The 21,322-nt window shown below is 36.8% G+C and overlaps 1 protein-coding gene across 2 annotated transcripts in view; it reads right to left on the bottom strand.

The window, feature by feature from the left end:
• ZFAND3 (zinc finger AN1-type containing 3) overlaps positions 1 to 21,322 on the bottom strand; it is a 288,056-nt gene that overhangs the window by 50,577 nt on the left and 216,157 nt on the right. The window contains exon 4 of one of the 2 annotated variants that reach the window (XM_060189742.1): positions 14,341 to 14,406. The exons of the other annotated variant lie outside the window; for it this stretch is intronic. Coding sequence (XP_060045725.1) covers positions 14,341 to 14,406 — 66 coding nt within the window. The remainder of the gene's footprint in view (positions 1 to 14,340; positions 14,407 to 21,322) is intronic. 2 annotated transcript variants of the gene reach the window in all.

Below are 21,322 nucleotides of genomic sequence, written 5' to 3'. Positions count from 1 at the left end.
TGCTGCTGAGGTAATATATTTTGGTTACTTGACCTCTGGTGTATGGCATGTAGATTCTTTCATTCCTTGGGATGACTTTTTGTTTTGACAGTGGTTTCTTCTGCTGTGCAGAAGCTTGCCTGCCTGCCTGCCTGCCTGCCTGCCTGCCTGCCTTCCTTCCTTCCTTCCTTCCTTCCTTCCTTCCTTCCTTCCTTCCTTCTCTCTTGCTTTTTCTCTTTTGTTTTTCTTGCTATTAGATCTGAGTCTCCAAAAATAAGTATCAGAGTGTGTTCTGCCTATGTCTTTGTCAGTATAATTTATAGTTTCTTGGTCAAAATCTAAGTTTTCCATCCATTTTGAGTTGACTTTTGTACAGTGAGATGTTGTGGTCCAACTTCATTCTTCTACATTCAGCTACCCAATTCCCCCAATAAACTTACTGAAGACTCCATTTTATGTTCTGAGCCCCCTCTGTCACTGTGTATGTATGTTAGGAGTTACCTCTGGGCTCTCAGTTACGACCCATGTGATCTGTATTCCTGTGTGTTCCAGTACTATGCAGTTATGATCTCTATAGTCCTGTAGTATAATTTGAAGTAAAGAACCATGATAACTCCGTTCTTGTTCTTTTTCCTCAGGACTGTCTCTGCAATCCTGCGGCCTTTTATGGTTCTAGACAAACACCTATGGCATTTGTTTTATTTCCTTAAAGAAGTTAGTACTTTGATAGGAATTGCAAAGAATTTGTAGATTTTCTTGGGTAGGATGGTCATTTTAATATGTTAGTTCTTCCAACCCATGAGCATAATATAAAATATTGTTCCATTTCACTGCTGTCTTTTCCTTTTTTTCAGTGACTCATAATTTGCAGTGTACAAGCTTTTACCTCTTCTGTTGAATTTATTTCTAGATGCCTGCTTTTTTGTTGTTATTGTACATGGTATTGATTTCTTCTTCTAGTTCTTTGCTGAATAGAGGGATGCCACTGATTTCTGTATATTAATTTTGTGTTCTATCACCTTACTATACTGTCTTATTATTCCTAGGAGTCTTCTACTGGTTTCTTTAGAGCTTTCTACATATACTATCAACGTGTCATCTGTAAATAGTAGTAGTTTTATTTCTTTTCTTCCAATTTGGGTCCCCTTTATTTCTGTTCCTTTACTAATTGCTATAGCTAAAATTTTCAGGAGTGTATTAACTAGTAATGGTGACAACAGTCAGCAGCCTTGCCTTATTTCTGATCTAAGAGAACGTTTTTTCATTTATTACTGAATATGATGTGGACTGTGGGTTTGTTGTATATAATCTATACTATAAAGATGAAAAATGTTCCTTCTACCTCCATTTTTAAAGGGTTTTTATTGTAAAGGGATGCTGAATCTTGTTGGAAGCCTTCTCTGCATCTACTAGGATAATCATGTAATTTTTGGTTATCCTATTGTTGAGGTAGATTACATTAATTAACTTATGAATGCTGCACCATCCTTGCATTTGTGGGATAAATCCAACTTGATCATTATGGACAATCTTTCTAAATGTACTGTTAGACTTCATCTGCTAAAATTTTGTTCAGATTCTTAGCATCTATAGTCATCAGAAATATTGGCTTTCAGTTTGCTCCTCCTCGCTTCTCCCCCTCATACTTATAGTCTCTCTCCTTCTCTCTCTCTAATATATTAGTTTTTAGCACTGGGGCAACTGTTGGCTTCACAGAATGTATTAGAGTATTCTCTTATATATCTATCTATACATACATACATACATACATACATTCATACATATTTTTTAAAGAGCTTGAAAAGGAGACAGGTAACAGGTCTTTCTTGAATGAATTCTCACTTCCCTCCAAGTAACCAAGTGTTTTTGTTTGTTTGTTTTTCCCTTGAGGCTTATCACTGAGAGAGAGGCTTGGTGCCTGCACTAGGAATCCATTGCTTCTGTGGCAATCCCCCCACCTCCTGATTTTTTTGGATAGGACAGAAATTAAGAGGGGAATAGAAGACAGAGAGGGAGAGAGAAAGACAGAAACCTGCAGACCTATTTTACTGATTGTGAAGAAACCCCCTCTCCCTAAAGGCAAGGAGCCGGGGGCTTGAACTGGGATCCTTGCACGGGTCCTTGAGCTTTGCACTATGTGCACTTAACCTGGTGTGCCACCACCCAGCTCCCTATTCATGTTTTTCTTCCCTCTTCTTCAATCTGAATCATCTAGTATTTCCTATCTACATTTGTATAATCTATTTAGCACTTTTTAGACACTATTAGGTACTTTAAATAAAGTATTTCATTACCCCTGAATAACTGTATAGCTGGGTCTGTTACTATTCATTTTATTTTACAGAAAAGAAAAATGAAGTTCTAGAGAGGTTCAACAATTCTTCTAGTAGTGGCAGTAAAAGAAGGCACTGGAGAGTGAACCCATGCAGTCTGTATCTAATGTCCACATGACCATGACCCTTTACACTACCCTTTAGTATTAAGACTTTAACTTGGAGGAGTTGGGCGGTAGCATAGCAGGTTAAGCGCACATGGCGAGAAGTGCAAGGGCCAGTGCAAGGATCCCGGCTCAAGCCCCCGGCTCCCCACCTGCAGGGGAGTCGCTTCACAAGTGGTGAAGCAGGTCTGCAGGTGCCTCTCTTTCTCTCCCATCTTCCGCTCATCTCTCCATTTCTCTGTTCTATCCAACAATGAGAACAATAATAACTACAACAATAAAAAAACAAGGGCAACAAAAGGGAAAATAAATACTTAAATAAAAAGACTAACTTGGGTCCATTTTCATTTCACGGATGTTCCAAGAACCTCACTATTCCGTTGATGCTTCCCTCTACTTTTGGTTCCTTTTAGTTGGAGAAAGCACCAACGATTAAATAAAAAAACCCACAGCAATGACATAGTTTCTGATAACTTTTAGTTCAAGACAACTAAACAGGGGCCAGGCAGTGGCACACCTGGTTAAGCACACAAGCTACTATGTGCAAGGACCCAGGTTTGAGCCCCTGCTTTCCACCTGTAGGGAGAGAAGTTTCACCAGTGGTAAGTAAGTCTCCCTCTCTCTCATATATGTATAGTGACTGCCAGGAGTGGTGGATTCATTGTGCAGATAACAAACCCCAGCCATAACTCTGATGGAAATTAAAACAAACAAACAAACAAAACAACAAAACACATTTCCCTTTGACCTCTTCCTGGCCCAACTGAAATAAACACACAGAAAACAACACAAAGAGCAAAACCATTGTAATAATGTGCGTTTAACATATTTAACAGAAGACTTTAAATGTCTAGCAGGTAATTGCAAGAGGAATGGGTGAGACTGAACTTGGTGATTGTAGCAGTGCGGCCACTGAGCACAAAAAGTCTCAAGAAAAGCAGAATGAGAAGTAGGACAGTAAGGGAATCCACTGACAGTGTATTTACAAACAAATTGTAGTAGTCTATACCTCCTACCCTTGGCAGAAGTCCACATTTATCTGGCAAAATTTTGGATAGCTCTTCTCTCAAGAAGCCAAATGATCTATTTAGGCAGAGCTGTTTCTATGGCCCTCATAGTCAATTTCTTTATCTGAATTGCAGAGTCTGAACAGCAAACTTTCAACTTCCTCAAAACAAATTCTACCAGTTGATTCTTCTATTTTACTTCATCTTGCAAGAGTCCCCAGTGAAAATTCCCATTCAAGAAACTGAAATGGTTAGACCATCTAGACCATAATAATAATTTTTTTGGGGGGGGTGTCATCATCGGGTTTTCATCTCTCTGGTTTGAAAATGATCACCTTCTAGAATGTACTGTTTTCTTTTTCCCTCCACTATTATTGCTGGGGCTCAGTGCCGACACTATGAATCCACTGCTCCTGGTGGATTTTTTTCCATTTTATTGGATAGGATAGAGAGAAGTTGAGAGAGGAAGGGAAGACAGAGAGGGGGAGAGAAAGACAGACATCTGCAGATGTCTTCACCACTTGTGAAGTAACCCCCCTTTTTCCTGCAAGTTCAACATGGGGGCTCGAACCAGGATTCCTGCACTTCGTACTATGTGCACTTAACCCAGTGCACCACCACCGCACCCATGAATGTTGCAATGCACTCCTTAGTTTATCTTGTCTCAGCTAATTATATATATTAAAACAGAAAATTTACTATCCTTTTCCTTGGAGAGAACTAATGCTTCTGGGTTTTTGCCTCTCAAGATTCTTATGTATTTCTTCAGAAATTTCTCCTTTAATGTTTTTTTATTTCTTTTCATGTCCATTTTTTTTTAACCTTACCATGGGCAAAATATTTTTCTTTTCCTAGCCACCCTCTTCCACACTAAGAAATACTTGACTGTTTACCCCACTACTGCCCAATATTTACTGACAATTAATGGTTCTGCTAACTCATTAAATGAATGGTATCTCTCTGATGTCTTATTCCCTTTGTTATCAACCACCTAACAACCTCCCATCAAGTACTGGTTTCCCACTACACTTTTCTCAGGTTTTCCAATGATCTTCTTTTTTTCCACAGGCATCATATTTCCTGACACTTCATATTCCTTTTATGATCCTGTATGATAATTTTTTGCTTTACTTTGGCTTGTTTAGTTCACTGCCTGCTGCTTTCTTCTTCTTTCTCTTCAAGTTCTCATTATTTTCTTTTTCTCTTTCTTAGTCCCCAAAACAACAGTCTTTAGGAGCCAGTGCACCCAGTCAACTGTACACATTACCAGATAAGTACAGTCCTTAGTCGTGCGTCTTTTTTTATGTTCATTCTCTTACCCACATACACATCTTTAATCATTACTTCTAGATAGAAAAATTCCAAGTTAGCTCCATATTCATAATTAAAATTTAACTCATCAGAAACTAAAATAGTTTCAACTAGTTTTCTTCCAACTGTGCCTTTCATAAGTCACATATTAATTACTTCATATAGCAGACAGTCTCCAGTCTTAAAACTTTACATTTTTCTTTAGTGACTTTAATCAGCCAACAAATCCCTGCAATTATTTAAAAGTATTTTTCTAAGAATCATCTCTTCCTTCAGCCCATAACCCACAAAATAGTTTTTACGTAAATGGCACAAGTAGGAATTGATTTTGCCTGTTTTATAATATTGAAATTATCATTTACTAGTTTTCTCTTAAACAAGGTACACCTATGTATAACTTAAAAGTATCAGAGAACTGCACAGAAAAACTGTAATGTCTCCAGCAGCAACAAATTTGCTGTAGGCTAGTTTTGAAGTTACTACAAGTGACAGCCAAACTACCAACTTCTGGATCAAACTGCTACCTTCTTTCAAAGCATTTATTGGTGGGCTTATTACAGAATGCTTCTACTGTAACTCAGAAAGTCTAATTAGTGTGATTTGGTAAAGCTGAGTTATCAAGTTGAAGTTCTATCTCTATTAGCATTAGGTTTATATCTACTACTCAAAAGCACTGCGCCAAGTCATACTTCTTTCTATCACTAGAAAACACAGTCCTACTGCTATACTTTACCTTCCACATTCAATATCCATCTATCACTACTAATGCCTCTATGGAACTAAATGTAAGCATTTCAGCAGGAAGGTTAACACCTTAAAGGAAAATGGTGTTAATATGATTTTGCTCATGACTAGCATGATTTATCCTCACTTTAAAAAATAAGTAAGTCACATTTATTACTCTCTAAAGATGGAATTAGATGTATTTATTTACATAATTATTCTCTCTGTGACATAAGTTTTCAGCTGTAAACTGTATGCTTACAACAATATTTTCCCATGGAATCGACTATAGGATTCTATTACAGTGGTCTTTTTAATACGGTACTAGACTGGCAGAGTAACCAGTGCCTCATCTAGTCCTGTAGGCCACACAAGCAACTATTTTTGAAGTGTGATATATAATCATGACAGGAAGCAATACAATATAAGATTACAGCTCTAATAGGCCATGATTGTGAAATATTTCTGGAGACACTTCACATGGGGAGGGGATGCCCTGGAAGCAGACACAGGTATGAGGAATAAATGGCAGGCTACCTGCTGGCAGGAGAGGCAATAGAACTCTCTCCAGATAGATGAGCAAACAGGAAAATGGATAACACAACTTGTCTTGGAAGCAAGCAGCAAGACAAGGCAGTAAAAAACCATCAGCATTCATCATCCTATCATGGCCTAGTGTCATTCCCAGCCACTATTAGCCTTCCCTGTATCAGCACAAGTCCCAGACACTTTATTTTTTTTATAATTGCTGATGAGCAGTAATAAGGGCTCCATGCCTCAGCTCTGTCTGTTCCACTTCAGCACCTACCTATTAGGTAATAACTTTTATTTACAGCCTTGCTTGATGTGCTGTTCTATAGTACAGCCAGGAACTGAGTAGGGGGGGAAAGTCTCCTTAATAGGTAGTACCATTGCAAGGCAGAGATGATTTATAATGCAGTTCTGTGGTTGTTCTATCATGCTCTTTCTGGTAGGACTGCTTGAGAAAAGCTACTTTCCTAACATGCTGCCCTCTAGCAGACACATAAAATAGAGCAACACCTAAAAGGCACCCCCTTCAGTATCAACTCCCTCCAAAATTCAATGTTTCAAAGGAGGAACTGAAGTATTAAATTCCCCTGATACTTTTTAAATAGCGTTGACTCAGGTAGTTTGCCCCAGTGGGCCAACAGAACAGCTAACTAGTGGAAGTCTGAGATTTTTCTCCTTGGTGAGAGTGCAAGCTATGCTAAAACAGATGATGATGAGAGAGAGGAAAATTAAACTGCATTCAAAGATTCAAGCAAAAATGAATTTGTGAACAGCATGTGGGTCATGAGCAACATGCAGCTCAACACCAAAGTCTTGACGTCTCATACACACACATCCAAAATAGCAACAAGTCTCATCACACTTGCTTTCCCTTTTTATATGAGAGCAGTTTTATCCTTCAAGTGCAAAAATCCCTCTTGATGAGATTGGCACCATGGTTTGATATTCACTTGTACTAGCTTTTTCTCACAGGAGGAGCCACTGCTTCTCACGAGTAAAACCCAAACAAGATCTCTGAAACAAGACACTGACTTGAAGTACAGCAAACTCACATATTATTTTCTAACTGGGCAGTAACAGAGAGTGCTGGTAATGGGACCAAACTCTCATTTATGGCACAAATGAAAATGAGAAAAAGCCCTTCCTGACTTTTTCTGAAATTATACATGTGTGACGTATTTTTATTTATTTTCTCTTTTGTTGCCCTTGTTGTTTTTCATTGTTGTTGTTATTGTTGTTGTTTTGATGTCGCTGTTGTTAGGACAGAGAGAAATGGAGAGAGAAGGAGAAGACAGAGAGGGAGAGAAAGACAGATACCTGCAGACCTGCTTCACTGCTTGTGAAGCAACTCCCCTGCAGGTGGGGAGCCAGGGGTTTGAACCAGGATCCCTATACTGGTCCTTGCACTTTGTGCCACGTGCTCTTAACCCGCTGCGCCACTACCCGACTCCCGAAGTGCTTTTAAACTAACTGCAATTATTTACAAATCATCTACTTGTACAACGCCTTGCTACCTCATTCTACTCAAGTATCATAGGCAAATTAAAGTTTTTACATAAACACAACATTTAGTAGATTATATCTCTTCTCAAGAAATCCACTCAACAGTCAAAATCTACATACTGTCAAGTAAATAATCACTATGGCATAGTATGATGAACTCTAGTGAGAACTTCTTTTTCTTTTCTTATTACAAGAAAAGATAGCACTTTTGGACTAGAAAAATTTTTGCAATCTTGACATGTATTTAGTATTCATTTAGTCCCCCACCACAGGAATCAAATGGACTTCCTTCAGGATCTAAGATGATGAGTGCACTGGGTAAAGCATTTTTTTAATACTTCCTTCACTGCTGTGACAGATTTACTATTTTGATCTTTCTTCAATGGTTACATTAAATGCTAATAAAAAAATGAAGGGTTTATATCTTCCCTAATATTCACTTGATAGGAACTTGCATATTACATAAGTAGGTCAAATTTCTAATTTTCTATCTCAAATGCTGATATTGCAAGACCTGAGAGAAAAACTACACCTAAAAAGGCCTAAAGGAATGAGTGAGAAAAGAAACGAATTACACAAAGCCACCTTCCTTTATAGTTCCACAGCCTGTTTCCTATAAGAGTCACATACAGCGTATAACATTGACCACTGCAGTTACAGTCACTGACTCAACTCTCTAGGATTAAATGTGCTAGTTGAAATGTCTCCACGACTATTGACTTGACTAGAAGATAAGACACACAATAGTAGGTGTTTCTGAGATTTATAGGGCAACTTTTAACTTTTCAATTTGAAAGATCTTATATAACTCTCTTATTAATATAACAGCAATGGAACAGTTCCCTTTAAATAGCTTCTGAACACTGATAGAGAAAGTGTTTAGCACATCAATCTTCTCTTAATTCCTAGGTGAAAGGTTCCCCTGTCCCCTCCTTTTGTAAAAACAGACAATATCACAAGCAGGTTGCCTGAGAGAAGTGAGTCAATAAAAGGAAAGGAGGTGTGGGAGGTGGGAGGAGAAGAAACTATTAACATTATATCGGCTATCAATAGTCCATGCCACTTTCCAGCACAAACAAACACAAAAACAAAAACAAACAAAAAACAAACAGGTGACCAAAAAAAGATAAACATATGCTTTCTTTTTAAAATTTTTTATAATTTTTTATTTATAAAATGGAAACACTGACAAGATCATAGGGTAAGAGAGATACAATTCCACACAATTCCTACCACCAGAACTCTGTGTCCCATTGTTTTCTTAAGAGAAAAGAAAAGCTGGATCTTTACTTAGAAATGTTATTTACTTAACACATTTGCTGGAAGAAGATTATAAGGGAGTATAAATTCAGTGTGGCAAAAGTATGCTCATGGTACCTGTAAATTTGTCTTATTTTAACTTCAGAAATAAAGGAGGCTTTATTAGCCTGTGAGAGAAGTGAACTGAGGAAAGAGCAATTTCTCTTTCTTCATATGATAGTCTATTACTTGAAAAATTCAACCTAGGACCTGAAACTAAAAGTTAGTTAAAAGTCCTATTTTGATAGGATCAAACCTGAGAAGCAAGGGCCCTTGGTCACTGTTCAGTATGTCTGCTGGAAACAGTATTTCTCCAAGAAAATTTAAAACAAGACACTGTTTTATTCATTCACATAAATTTAAATTTTAATAATCATTAATAGCCAGCTCCAGTAAATGTAATGAAAACTAAGTTATCTTGCCTTAACTTTTGTAAATGCTATGGAAAAGTGCAGTTGCACTATGTTTTGTTTTTTTCTAAATATTTACTTTCTTAGGACAGAAAGCAATTGAAAGGAGAAAAGGAAAGAAAAAGAAAAAGATACACCTGCAACACTGCTTCAATTGTTCAGGGTAGGGACTGGGGATCTGAATCCAGGTCCTAGTGCATTGTAACATGTACACTCAACCTGGTCCCTTGCATAATGTCTTTAAATAAGAAATTTTACTAAGAAAAGTCAATAAACTTCCCTTCTTTCCAACAAAACACTTTAAATGTAAAATTATGACTTTGGGGTGATAGTCACTGAAATATCCAAATGCCTCCTACTATTTTGATAGAAATATCACACTATTTTGATAGAAAAAATGGACAAAAGAGAATCTTCTGGTGGGTTGTTGCCAAAGAAAAGTGAACTCTTTTCTTCACAATATACTTGTTTCTGGCAGGAAGGACGTGAGAATTAACAAGGGAACATGTGCAAAACATTCTGAGTTCTTTGAAGAAATGTGAGTTCTCTCTAGTAATCTGAAGGTGTGATATGCTTTAGCTCTCACATTCTAACCAAAAGCAACCTGGGACTCGGCAGCACTTTTCAACTCTACTTACTGTGGATATCCCACAGCTCTAAAAAGCCACACACACACGCTTTCACTTAATTTTTCTGTTCTAAAGCCAAAATGACCATGGTTTTGAGTTTTTCCAACTAAATGTTATGCCTAGTTTAACTCAATAGGTCTGTGTAAATCTTAGCATATGTGAGGCCCTAGGTTTGATCCCCAGTATCACATGAGAGAATCATGCACAGCACCAAACCCCATGGATGGTAGTGATGCTTTGGTGTGTCTTTACTTTAAAAATAAAGAATAAAAATTGCGACAGGGAGGGTGCTCAGCAGTACTGTGCAAGCTGAAGACCAAGGCTCATTTCCTGGTATTGCATTAACAATAAAATATGGGGGGAGTTGGGCTGTAGTGCAGCGGGTTAAGCGCAGGTGGCGCAAAGCACAAGGACTGGCAAGAGGATCCTGGTTCGAACCCCGGCTCCCCATCTGCAGGGGAGTTGCTTCACAGGCGGTGAAACAGGCTTGCAGGTGTCTTTCTCTCCTCCTCTCTGTCTTCCCCTCCTTTCTCCATTTCTCTCTGTCCTATCCAACAACGACAACAACAATAATAACTACAACAATAAAACAACAAGGGCAACAAAAGGGAATAAATAAATAAAATAAATATTAAAAAAAATAATAAAAAAATAAAAATAAAATATGGTATGACTGATGGCTAGCATCAAGAGAAACACTTCTCACCAAGCTCACAAATACAATCTGATCTTCTCATCTGTCATTACTGCTACATTTTGTAATCTGCTTTTTTTGTTTTAGATTCACAGTCATCAAAAGCAACTCATATTGTCTATAGAGTAGTCACTCTACTTACTGTACTCTTCTCTAAATTACAAGATTCTGTGATCAAACAATAGTCACTAGAAACACAAGTAGGTATTTTAGTAAACTACTGAGGCTTATTTTCAGGCCTTTATTAGCCACATAATGATGTATATACTGCTAATTTAAAAAATTATCTATTTTATTTTATTTGGGGAAAGAGAAGGAGAGGGAGAGAGAAAGGAACAGAGAGAAAAGACCACAGCACTGCTCAGCTTTGGCTGATGGTGGTGCTGGGGATTGGATTTAGGATCTTGGTGCCTTGGGCATGAATGTCTTTTTCAGAACCATTATGCTAGTTATTTAGATCTATATTTCAAAGCACAAAAAAGAAGATAAGGACTGTGGAGATGACTCAGTGACAGAGCACACAACTCCTGCATAAAGTAGCTGAATTCTGGTGCCTCTATCAATAAAATGACTTATTTACTAAAAAGATGATTACAATTTTAAGTACACACTCCTAAAGTATTTGGTCATGTACTTTTATTATATACCTTTTTCTATATATGTATACTATTTGTTGACTTTAAAATATTTTTATACATACACATTTTCTATCTAGAAATGAATCAATTACAAGTTTTAAAAGGCTGAGATAAAGAGCTTTTACATTTTCCTTTTTTAAAGATTTAAAAAAATTATTTATTCCCTTTTGTTGTCCTTGTTGTTTTATTGTTGTAGTTATTATTGTTGTTGGTATTAATGTCATTGTTGGATAGAACAGAGAGAAATGGAGACAGGAGGGGAAGACAGAGGGGGAGAGAAAGACAGACACCTGCAGACCTGCTTCACCGCTTGTGATGCGACCCCCCTGCAGGTGGGGAGCCAGGGGCTCGAACTGTGATCCATACACTGTTCCTTGCGCTTTGCACCACCTGCACTTAACCCACTGAGCTTTTACTATTTTCTACCTACACTTTAGACTGTATATTGTGTACCCTCTTCCAGAAACTGGCAACTTAACAAACCATTTTGTTTGTACCTTAAGAATGGGGGAGGGGGTCAGAAAGATAGAAAGAAGCAGGTCTGCAGGTGTCTATCTTTTTCTCCCCCTGTCTTCCCCTCCCTCTTCTCTCTGTCCTAACCAACAAGAACAACAAGAACAATGGAAAAAAAGATAACCACCAGGAGCAGTGGACTAGTAGTACAGGCGCTAAGCCCCATCACTAATCCTGGGGGGAAAAAAAAGCCTAATGAATGATATTTCCCTTAGTTCCTACTATAACAATGACATATAACAAAGAATGTAAGAAACAAAATAAATTAATGAAAAATGTGAGAATGTTCTTACTGCCCTTCACCTAAGAAAAATCTATTGATGTTTTATAAACAAAACCTATTGATGTTTTATAAACAATATTTAATGAAGTGGCCACTGCATACAAATTGTCTTCAATGATAAAATCCTAACTGCATCTACTATTACTGAAGATTTATATATGTGTATACTATTGTTTTCTTACCAAACCTACAAGTTTGACTTATCATCCCATTTTACAGAGTAAGAACAAATTCTGAAATGTTAACTTATTTACTTACATTTTGTAAGTGGATTAATTAGGATCTAAAACCCTATCTGCCTCTAGAACTCATGTTTCTACTAACACTACTTTACCACTTGACGTATTTTCTTTTTTTTGTTATTGTTGTTTTTATTTATTTTTATTTATTTAAGAAAGGAGACATTAACAAAACCATAGAATAAGAGGGGTACAATTCTGCACAATTCTCATAACCCGATCTCCACATCCCACCCCCTCCCCTGATAGCTTTCCCACTCTCTATCTCTCTGGGAGCGTGGACCCAGGGTCGTTGTGGGCTGCAGAGGGTGGAAGGTCTGGCTTCTGTAACTGCTTCTCCGCTGAACATGGGCGTTGACTGGTCGACACGACATATTTTCTAATCTGCATTTCCCTTTCATTCAATGATAAACTTTCCACTGTCAGGTTAGGATTGGAAAGAACTACAATAAAATGAGTTAAGCAGTAACTACTATATGTAATATACTAGAAAAGAATAAAACTTCAGCATCTGAAAGATCTGTGTTCGAGTTCTGACTCTGCTAAGCAGTACTATCCCATGAAATATACTTGTTTCTAAGTGTCCTTTAGTCATCTTTAAAAGAATAACTACCCTGCAGTGTTTTTCTGAAGATTAAATGAGTATATATGTGAAATATGCAGAACGGTGGTGCTTCATAATGTAGTAAGCATGCAGTAAATGCCATTTTTTTTAGATTCACAAAATATTATTGGGGCAGAGTGAAGTAAATGTATCTGGCTATAAATGAAAGACATAAGCACATGATATTCAAGAAGAGTCCTGGCTGGTTTTAGTGTCTAAGATGAGCGTACAAGTCTTTTCCCCAAATCTCTCAGGATAATCCAAGTACTCAAGGCTCATTCCTTGACTTCTATGTGAATGCTGACTATGCTAGTATAAGCCCTACCCTCAGGGTCAAGACTGTAAGGGCAAACAAAATATGAAAACATACTATGTGTGTGAAAATGTTGAGCCTGAAATCAAATGGTTCTGAGTATTTTTAAAAGCTTCTATTTGGAATAGGTAGGAACCTGGATCTTTGACTGGTTACTTAGGACAATCTGTCTATCACCTAAGGCACAATTCTTATGCATTTCATTCAGAACTTCTCTGCTGGAGTTTGGGTGCTGGCACCAGATGAATGAGAGCACACTAGAACTATCTCATATAGTCCTGCCTCAAAAGCGGATCATTCTGGAATATGGAAGTTAAATTAAGTTTCTCAGAGTTCAATGTCTTGGTTAGTCTGAAATGGCAAAAACAGGTTTGTTCGAGATTTAACATCAAGACTGAGCACTTAAAAGGCATGAGGCCTAGTAAAACTCTGCACAGAAACAGCTCGTGCTATTTTTGTAAGTGAATTAAAAAGACTTTTTAGTTGTGAAAAGTACTTCTGACTACGACCTTTAGAAAAACAATGTAATTATTTTGACTCTCCCAAATATAATCCTTAAGATATTTTAAGTAGCAGGAAGCATCATTAGACAAGGCAAATAGTGTTTAAAATAAATTAAGCTATAGGCTAAGGCAACAATAGGCATTATGACTGCTCTTTAGAGATCTTCAAGACTCATGACTTCATATTTAATAAAAATGTCACAGATGCACAAAGATCATTTTTAGGATTCTATGCATTTGCAAAGGAAGATTTTAACATACCCCATGACTTTTAAGATGAATGAGAGAAAATAACTTTCTAAAACTATCAGGATAAGCTAATAGGTTAAACACCAATTGTACTATATATTTTTAACCCTCTAGTTCCAATTGTTTAAATAATATTTTTAAAAAGAGGATCCAAGACTAAAGATAGAAACTGGGCAAAGATATGCATTTTCTATACACTTCATGTCTTCATAGCATTCTTCAAGGAAGTAAGTGAATTTGATGTCTGCTCTCTTGCATCTAGCTGCTAGCATTAACTCAAGTCAATCTGACCTGCAAGAGCACCACTATGACCTCTGTTCACACTCCACTCTCAATACACAGCACACAACATATCACTTCACAATGATTGAAGAAATTAGAAAATAGCTTGGCAAGGACACTATGTTAGAACCAGTAGCTAATTTCTGTGAAGAACTCAGATAAGAATGAATCCAGATAAGAATGATGTACGTACCTGTACCACAGGATCTTTTGGTTGGTGTGATTAACGAGACATGAGCTGTGTCTGTGCATGGCCCACCTAGGAACAGAAAGGCAGGCACATCAGTCAGGACATAACTTCTACATGCCCATAACTGCTATCTTGGATTGAGAGAATCCTACAAAAGGAAGGGACCAACACACAAATAATCATAAGAAATAGCAGTAGAAAAGATGGAGGTAGCAATAGCAGTAAATTAATTCTATGGACCTAACTTTAATTCAGCAATTTAGATTCACATTCTTTCTGCATTGAAACTTGCTTTTCAAAACAGTAAGGGCCAGTGAAGTGAGTGACTCAATGGTACAGCATGTGTCCTGCATGTAATCTTTGGCACCACATAAGAAGAAGAAAGATGGAAACAATAGGACATCACAAATGGTAGAAGAGTGATCTGGCCAATAAAAAAATAAATTAAAAGAATCTTGTTAGAAGATAACATTTTAACTAGAAATCTAATCCAGATGAGAAGAACAAATAATTAACCAGAGGTTTGGATAGACAATTTCTTTTTAATAGAGCAATAAACAGGTTTGTTTTGTTAGATTTATCTGAGTGGCCTCCTACTTTTGAATTGATTACAAAACTAGTCTTAGAAAGGGGAACTCTCTAAGGAGTAGCAATCTGCTTCTCAGAAGAAATAAGAATAATTTTAATGTAGAGAAAAGATTATTGACCAAAGATGAATATCTATTTTAATTCTAAGAAAATGATATGAAGAAGGCCTTCATGGAGTCTTTGTGGGTCCAGAGATCTGATCTGAAAGCAGAATTTAAGAGTATGCAAGAGATATAGTCAAGTGATGGACAAAGGTTTAAACCCATAATTTCATTATGCATAGTCAGGACCACCAATAAATTCTTAAGTTGATACTAATATGTACTCAATGCACTCTACAAATCATGCTCTACTTTCTGAAATAGAAATTACTACATGAACACAAAGACAAATAATTTCTGGCAGGATCTGGTAAGGACAGTGAGGATCAGAAAGAAACAGAACTCATAGGCAAATGTCAAACATATATTTCGAAAAGGCTCCATATGTGACTAACAAGTGGAAAACATGATTACTTAAACAGTTTTATGTTACCTATGACAAGACTTCCTATCACCAGAGTTACTCACTGAAAAGGAGAGATGAAAGGGCTCTGAGGTAAGTTACTAGAGTTTATGCCACTGAAATGCATGGGTTTAGGGACCTGAGGATTCCATCTAAATTCATCACTAGTTCAATTTCCTTCCAAAGTCATAAATAATGGCAATAAACCATACTATATATAAGAAAAAATAGAAAGTAAATAAGGAAAAGAAGGAAAAAACAAAGCACTGTAACAGAAAAGATCACTTAACACATACCTACTATATGGCACTGGGTTAGTATCATGGTCAGAGATCTTATCATCTGGTTAAGATGACTAAATTTGCATATATAAAAAGAATAATATATGACAGCAACAATAAGCCAGGTGAGAACCAAGTGTCAAAGAGTATGGGGCAAGTAATAAAAGTTAAATGTAATTAAGAAGAAAGATGCTCATCATTGTTCAGCATTACCTAGTACTATTTCATAAGAATTTGAAAATGAGGCAAGAGTAAATGGGAAGAAAGTCAAACCAAAAGAGCAAGACATTTCAACTAAAAAAAAAAAAATTCTGCGAATGTTACATTTACCAGAGAAGGCTTAACATAACAAAATTCTAAAGGTACAAATGGACAACTGTGACATTAAACTAGGCAACAGGGAGAGACAATGAGCCACAGAAAACCTAATTCAGAATCCCTTATCTTCCAGAACTCGCTGGGCACTGGCTCCTATAGATCTTCAGCCAACACTGTAGTTTCTATTTTTATGTAAGTAAGGTTATTTTTGTTGTTGCTAATAGATGCATTATTTCTGAAGAGAGAAAATCTTTTCATAAAACCTTATATTAAGTCATGTAGATACTCTATCTGCTGGGTAATCCTGGACAAGTTATCCTCAGTTTCCCTAACAAAAAAATTTCCACATACTACACCAAAATGCTGATGAATCTTTACATCTTCAATTCTCACAGATTATATGCTACCAAAGGTCAAGAACTACCTGTGTCATGACTCAAGGAACAGTAAGTGCTTAATACTGGTTATTAAGTGACCGCTGAAAACTTCTTGATTTAATCAGGGCAGTAATGCTGTTTTTTTTATATTAACACATAACTTCAAAGAGAATGAATTACTAACCTAAAGCACAAAAAATATTCAATGCAGTCTAGTGAGCTCTACATGTGTATACTGTGAAATGATTATCAGATAAAATATATTAATAAAAAATTCAGAGTTCAAGGGAATATTTATTTATTTTTATTTTTAAAATATTTTCCCTTTTGTTGCCCTTTTTATTGTTGTTGTAGTTATTATTGTTGTTTTTATTAATGTCTTTGTTAGATAGGACAGAGAGAAATGAAGAGAGGAGGGGAGGACAGAGAGGAGGAGAGAAAGATAAGACACCTGCAGACCTACTTTACCGCCTGTGAAGTGACTCCTCGAAGGTGGGGGGCCGGGGGCTTGAACTGGGATTCTTAATCTGGTCCTTGCACTTTGCACTTAACCCGTTGCGCTACCACCCAACTCCCAGGAACATTTGTTTTTAAATTAATCAATTTTTGTGTCACTAGGACTTGACTACTCTAGGTGGATTTTTCAGAGTGATGGAGGGAGGGAAAGGAAGATACCACAACAGTGAAGATTCCACCAGTATGGTAGAGGCTGGGATCACACCTGATTTGTGTACATGGCAAAGAAGGTACACTACCCAGGTGAGTTATTTTGCCAAGCCTCAAGGGAACATTAAAAAAAAAAAAATACAGAAGTGTCTTCAGAAACAGTGCATCAGGCTGGGTGTCTGTAGACCATGTGTGAGGCCCAGATTAAAGACCCAGCACCACATGTGAAGGTGACAGCACTGAAGGAAGTCCCAGTACTATTCATTCATCCTCTCACTCTCTTCTCTCTTTCTGAGCGAACTAAAAATACAGACTCCCGGTACCCTTACTCCGGAAATTTTGATGTAGTAGTTGGGCTTGGCATAGGAAGATTTGTGCCTATTTTTCATCAGCTGAGCACAGAAATATTAACAGTCCAGTATGCAATTATCTAGCTAGCCTTGTTAACAGTTCTGATCTCTTAACATTTTCTTTAACCCCCAGTACATTATCTGGTCAAAATCACTCAGTCTTTTAATTTAATGTTGCACAGAGCACAAGTGTCAATAACACTTTCACTACCAGATAGTTGACAAATAATTCACCCAGTAAAATTATATTAAGAAGAGGGAAATTAATCAAATAAAAAAACCCTAAAGAAATTTGGCTGGGACTCATGAATTAACATTCTGTTTATATGTCCAATCTTTACCTAATCTTTGGGCTGAGATTTTATTCTTTTAAAAATTTCTAAAGAATGAGTTTCTGTAGGTTTTGGCAAATACACAAATAACTTTAAGGCTATCTAGCCTATCTCAACATGAATCATCATGAAAGTGTTCTCCAGAGAGCTTGTTAAACTAACAACCTGATCCAATGTATTCACTACATTACAGTAAAGTACAAATAGAACCATGGTTGAGCCAAAACAAACTGGCAGCAAGAGTAACTGGCAGTGATAATATATCCCAGCTCTGATAATTGGACAGTATTATAAACAGAGTTTTGAATTAAGCTTGGTCTGGCAGACTATAACCTATAAAACACTTTAAAATACAGAGTAGATGTATAAAAGTACCACACACATATTCCATACTAATTGTGCTGTCATACAAAATTTGAATACTTTCAGACAAAAGAAATAGCTAGCCACATGAAATTATAGTATCTCCCCTTACACAGTTAATTCCTAGCAATACTGGTAAAATGGGTGCAAGAAGTAAGGGAGCACTCAAGGGAATTTTTTTTACATTTTCCCCTACACCAATAAAAATATAATGTGAGTCCTACACGTTACAATAAACAAAAGAATTGTGAGAGTTGATGGTAAGTGTCAAAATCAGGGCATTTGTTCTTCCAAGGAATGGAGCTGGCTTTCCTTTTCTAGGAATTCTAATACCTAAAAAAGATGCTGGTATATGATCCCATAAATCATGGTAAAAGGTGTTCCCAGTATGGCCTTTCCTGAGCAACAGAATCAACAAAACTAATAAATGAAGAGCCAGAAAGTTCTCTTCATGATTGGGTTCTACAGATAACTAGCATGAATGGGGGGGGGGGGGATGAAGAGGTCATTCAGTGAGGTCAAGCCTGGGATAACAAACATATTTCTATACATGGAATGATTCACACTACTATCTTTATGTATCAGTGACAACTGAGTTTGGAATATACTTTGAACTTTTTAACTTTTTAATAATATAAAACAATCAGTTAATATGACAGGTTCCTGAGGTCCTGAGTCAAGTGATATCCATATTAACCAGCCTAAACTTTTAATCAATCATGAGTACCTTTTTTTTTTTTACTAAAGAAAAGTAAATATTTGAGGCTTTCAAGCTTCATCTGTAGATGTTCAATAACAGACTTTCATTGGAAATTACATCCAGGAGACCTTTTTGCTAAAATAATGTAAGTTCCAGTAATTTAAAATCTGAAATTTATAAGCAAATAATATCTGTGGTAGCCTGTGGTTTGTGAAATCTGAATACTCTATCATCTTCTAGGGACGTTTCTATCCTGGTATTAAAGGTGCCGTACATAATGAAGCACTATGGATTGTACTTGCAATTTGACATGAGAGTCACAAAAGTGAAATTCTTCAGTTGTCTCCCAAATAACCAGAAATCTTTATAGCATTTGCAATGGATATTGAATTTTCTTGAAGTAACAGTACTGATTTCAATCCCATACAGCTGAAGATGGGTCAGATCTGCATGCTAACTTTATTGTGGCCTGCAAACAAACTCAAAAAAGTATTCCATTAATTATCAACATTCACATTCCAAGATAATGTAGCAAAATTCCTTTCTCTTTTAATATCTAGTAGAGTTACTGCATATGTCAAAAAACCTTGAGTTACTCATTCACTAGTCAATACCACAGACTGACAGACTATGACTCAAGGAGAAAGTAAAGAAACACAAGTCTAGAAGACAGCTCCACTTAGGTAGACAATCATGTTAGGAACTCAAAATCTAAAGCTGAGTAGATACAGAAAAGATCTTATTTTTCCTTAAACCTTGAAAATATAGAATATAACATTCTTTTTTATTATTAACTTTATTTTATTTATTGGACAGAGACAGCCAGAAATTGAGAGGGAAGGGGTGATAGAGAGGGAGAGACAGACAGACACCTGCAACACTACTTTACCACTTGCAAAGCGTTCCCCCTGCAGGTGGGGACTGGGGGCTCGAACCTGGGTCCTTGTGCATTGTAACGTGCGCTCGACCAGGTGTGCCACCACTTGGCCCCCAGAATACAACATTCTATCCAGAAAGGTCTTCTTATGACAGCTGTAATGAGTGGCTATTTTTGGCTCCTGGTTCCAGTAGCCATCATTGGTTGCAATTACACCATGTGCTAGAACACATCAAATAGGAAAAATCAACTGTCAAAGAATCAGCTAAAAATTGCCATAAGCTCAATAATCTAACAAATAATTCTACCAGCACTTTCATGGTAACTACAAAACATTAGTACACAAAAATAGCCATTCCTTTTGCAGATTTATAACACTTCAATATTCTTGCTTAATTAACATGACATTTACATAACAGTATCTAATTAATTTCCCAAGTAAAGGCACAGTAGGCTAATTAGAAATGCATCATCCTTTTTTAACCAGCTTGCCAATTCCACTCTATCATAATCTGCACATTGTTTACCTTTGCAGCACCTCATCTTTTCAGACTCACAGTTCAAATGGTGATTTAGAACAACAGCGTCAAGAGCTACAATTCTCTATCCACTTTCTTTTTTTTTTTTTTGATGAGATTTCTCAAAACATGACTGCAATGGAGACAGTAAAATAAACTATACACGAAAGTAGTTTTTAAAAACACTAAAGACAATGTATTTCTTTAGTAAGATATTTCTTCTTTAAAAGCCTTTAGCATACGCATGGACACTCAGATGGTAATATGTGACTATTAGGGACAAATCAGAATGCTCAAGAAAAAAGAAAACCCTATCCTCCAACCTCACTCTAAACTTGTAATTCCTGAACTGTTTTAATCAGGAAGGACACACCTAATCTGTCTATATAATTGAATTTGAAAAGTACCATCGATTAAAAACAAGGATATATTAAGATATAATGAGTGGGAATCAAAGTTTACAGAAAATCTTCAGCACAGATAATAGCCCTCCAAGTTCTCCAAATGAAACTTCTAAATGAAACCATTTACAAACATATTATAGAATCTAAGTGTTAATCTCCCAGTAGCTCTAATCCCAATTCACTGCATTCTCTCTCACACATCATTTAGATTAAAAAAAAAAAAGCAAATCACAAGAAGAGGATTTTTCAAAGTGAGTCAGAAATACCAGTATTTGATAATAAAAATTATTTTGCTCTTAGAGGATTTCTCAGCAAAATCTTATTACCAGTCCACTCTTACTCCCCTAAATAATTACAGTGCTGGGCAACTCTACATGTGTGTATGTGTGCATACTTATTAATCTATTTTCTCAATGGAAATGAAACAAAAAGTTTCCCTATTCCACTTTTCCTAGGGAACAACACTACGAGCAAAATGAAATCTGTCAGGGACCGGGCGGTGGCGCACCTGGTTAAGCACACACACTACAGTGTGCAAGGACCCGGGTTCAAGCCCCTGGTCCCCACCTGCAGAGGGAAAGCTTCATGAGTGGTGAAGCAGGGCTGCAGGTGTCTCTCTCCATCTCTATCTTCCTTTCCCCTCAATTTCTCTCTGTCTCTATCCAATAAAAAATGAAGTTTAAAAAAAAGGATTAAAAATATTTAAA

The sequence above is a fragment of the Erinaceus europaeus genome, chromosome 4, assembly GCF_950295315.1.
Source record: "Erinaceus europaeus chromosome 4, mEriEur2.1, whole genome shotgun sequence".
NCBI lineage: Eukaryota > Metazoa > Chordata > Mammalia > Eulipotyphla > Erinaceidae > Erinaceus > Erinaceus europaeus.
The sequence above is the reverse complement of the archived record's forward strand: the minus strand, read 5'-3'. Positions and strand labels throughout refer to the sequence as shown.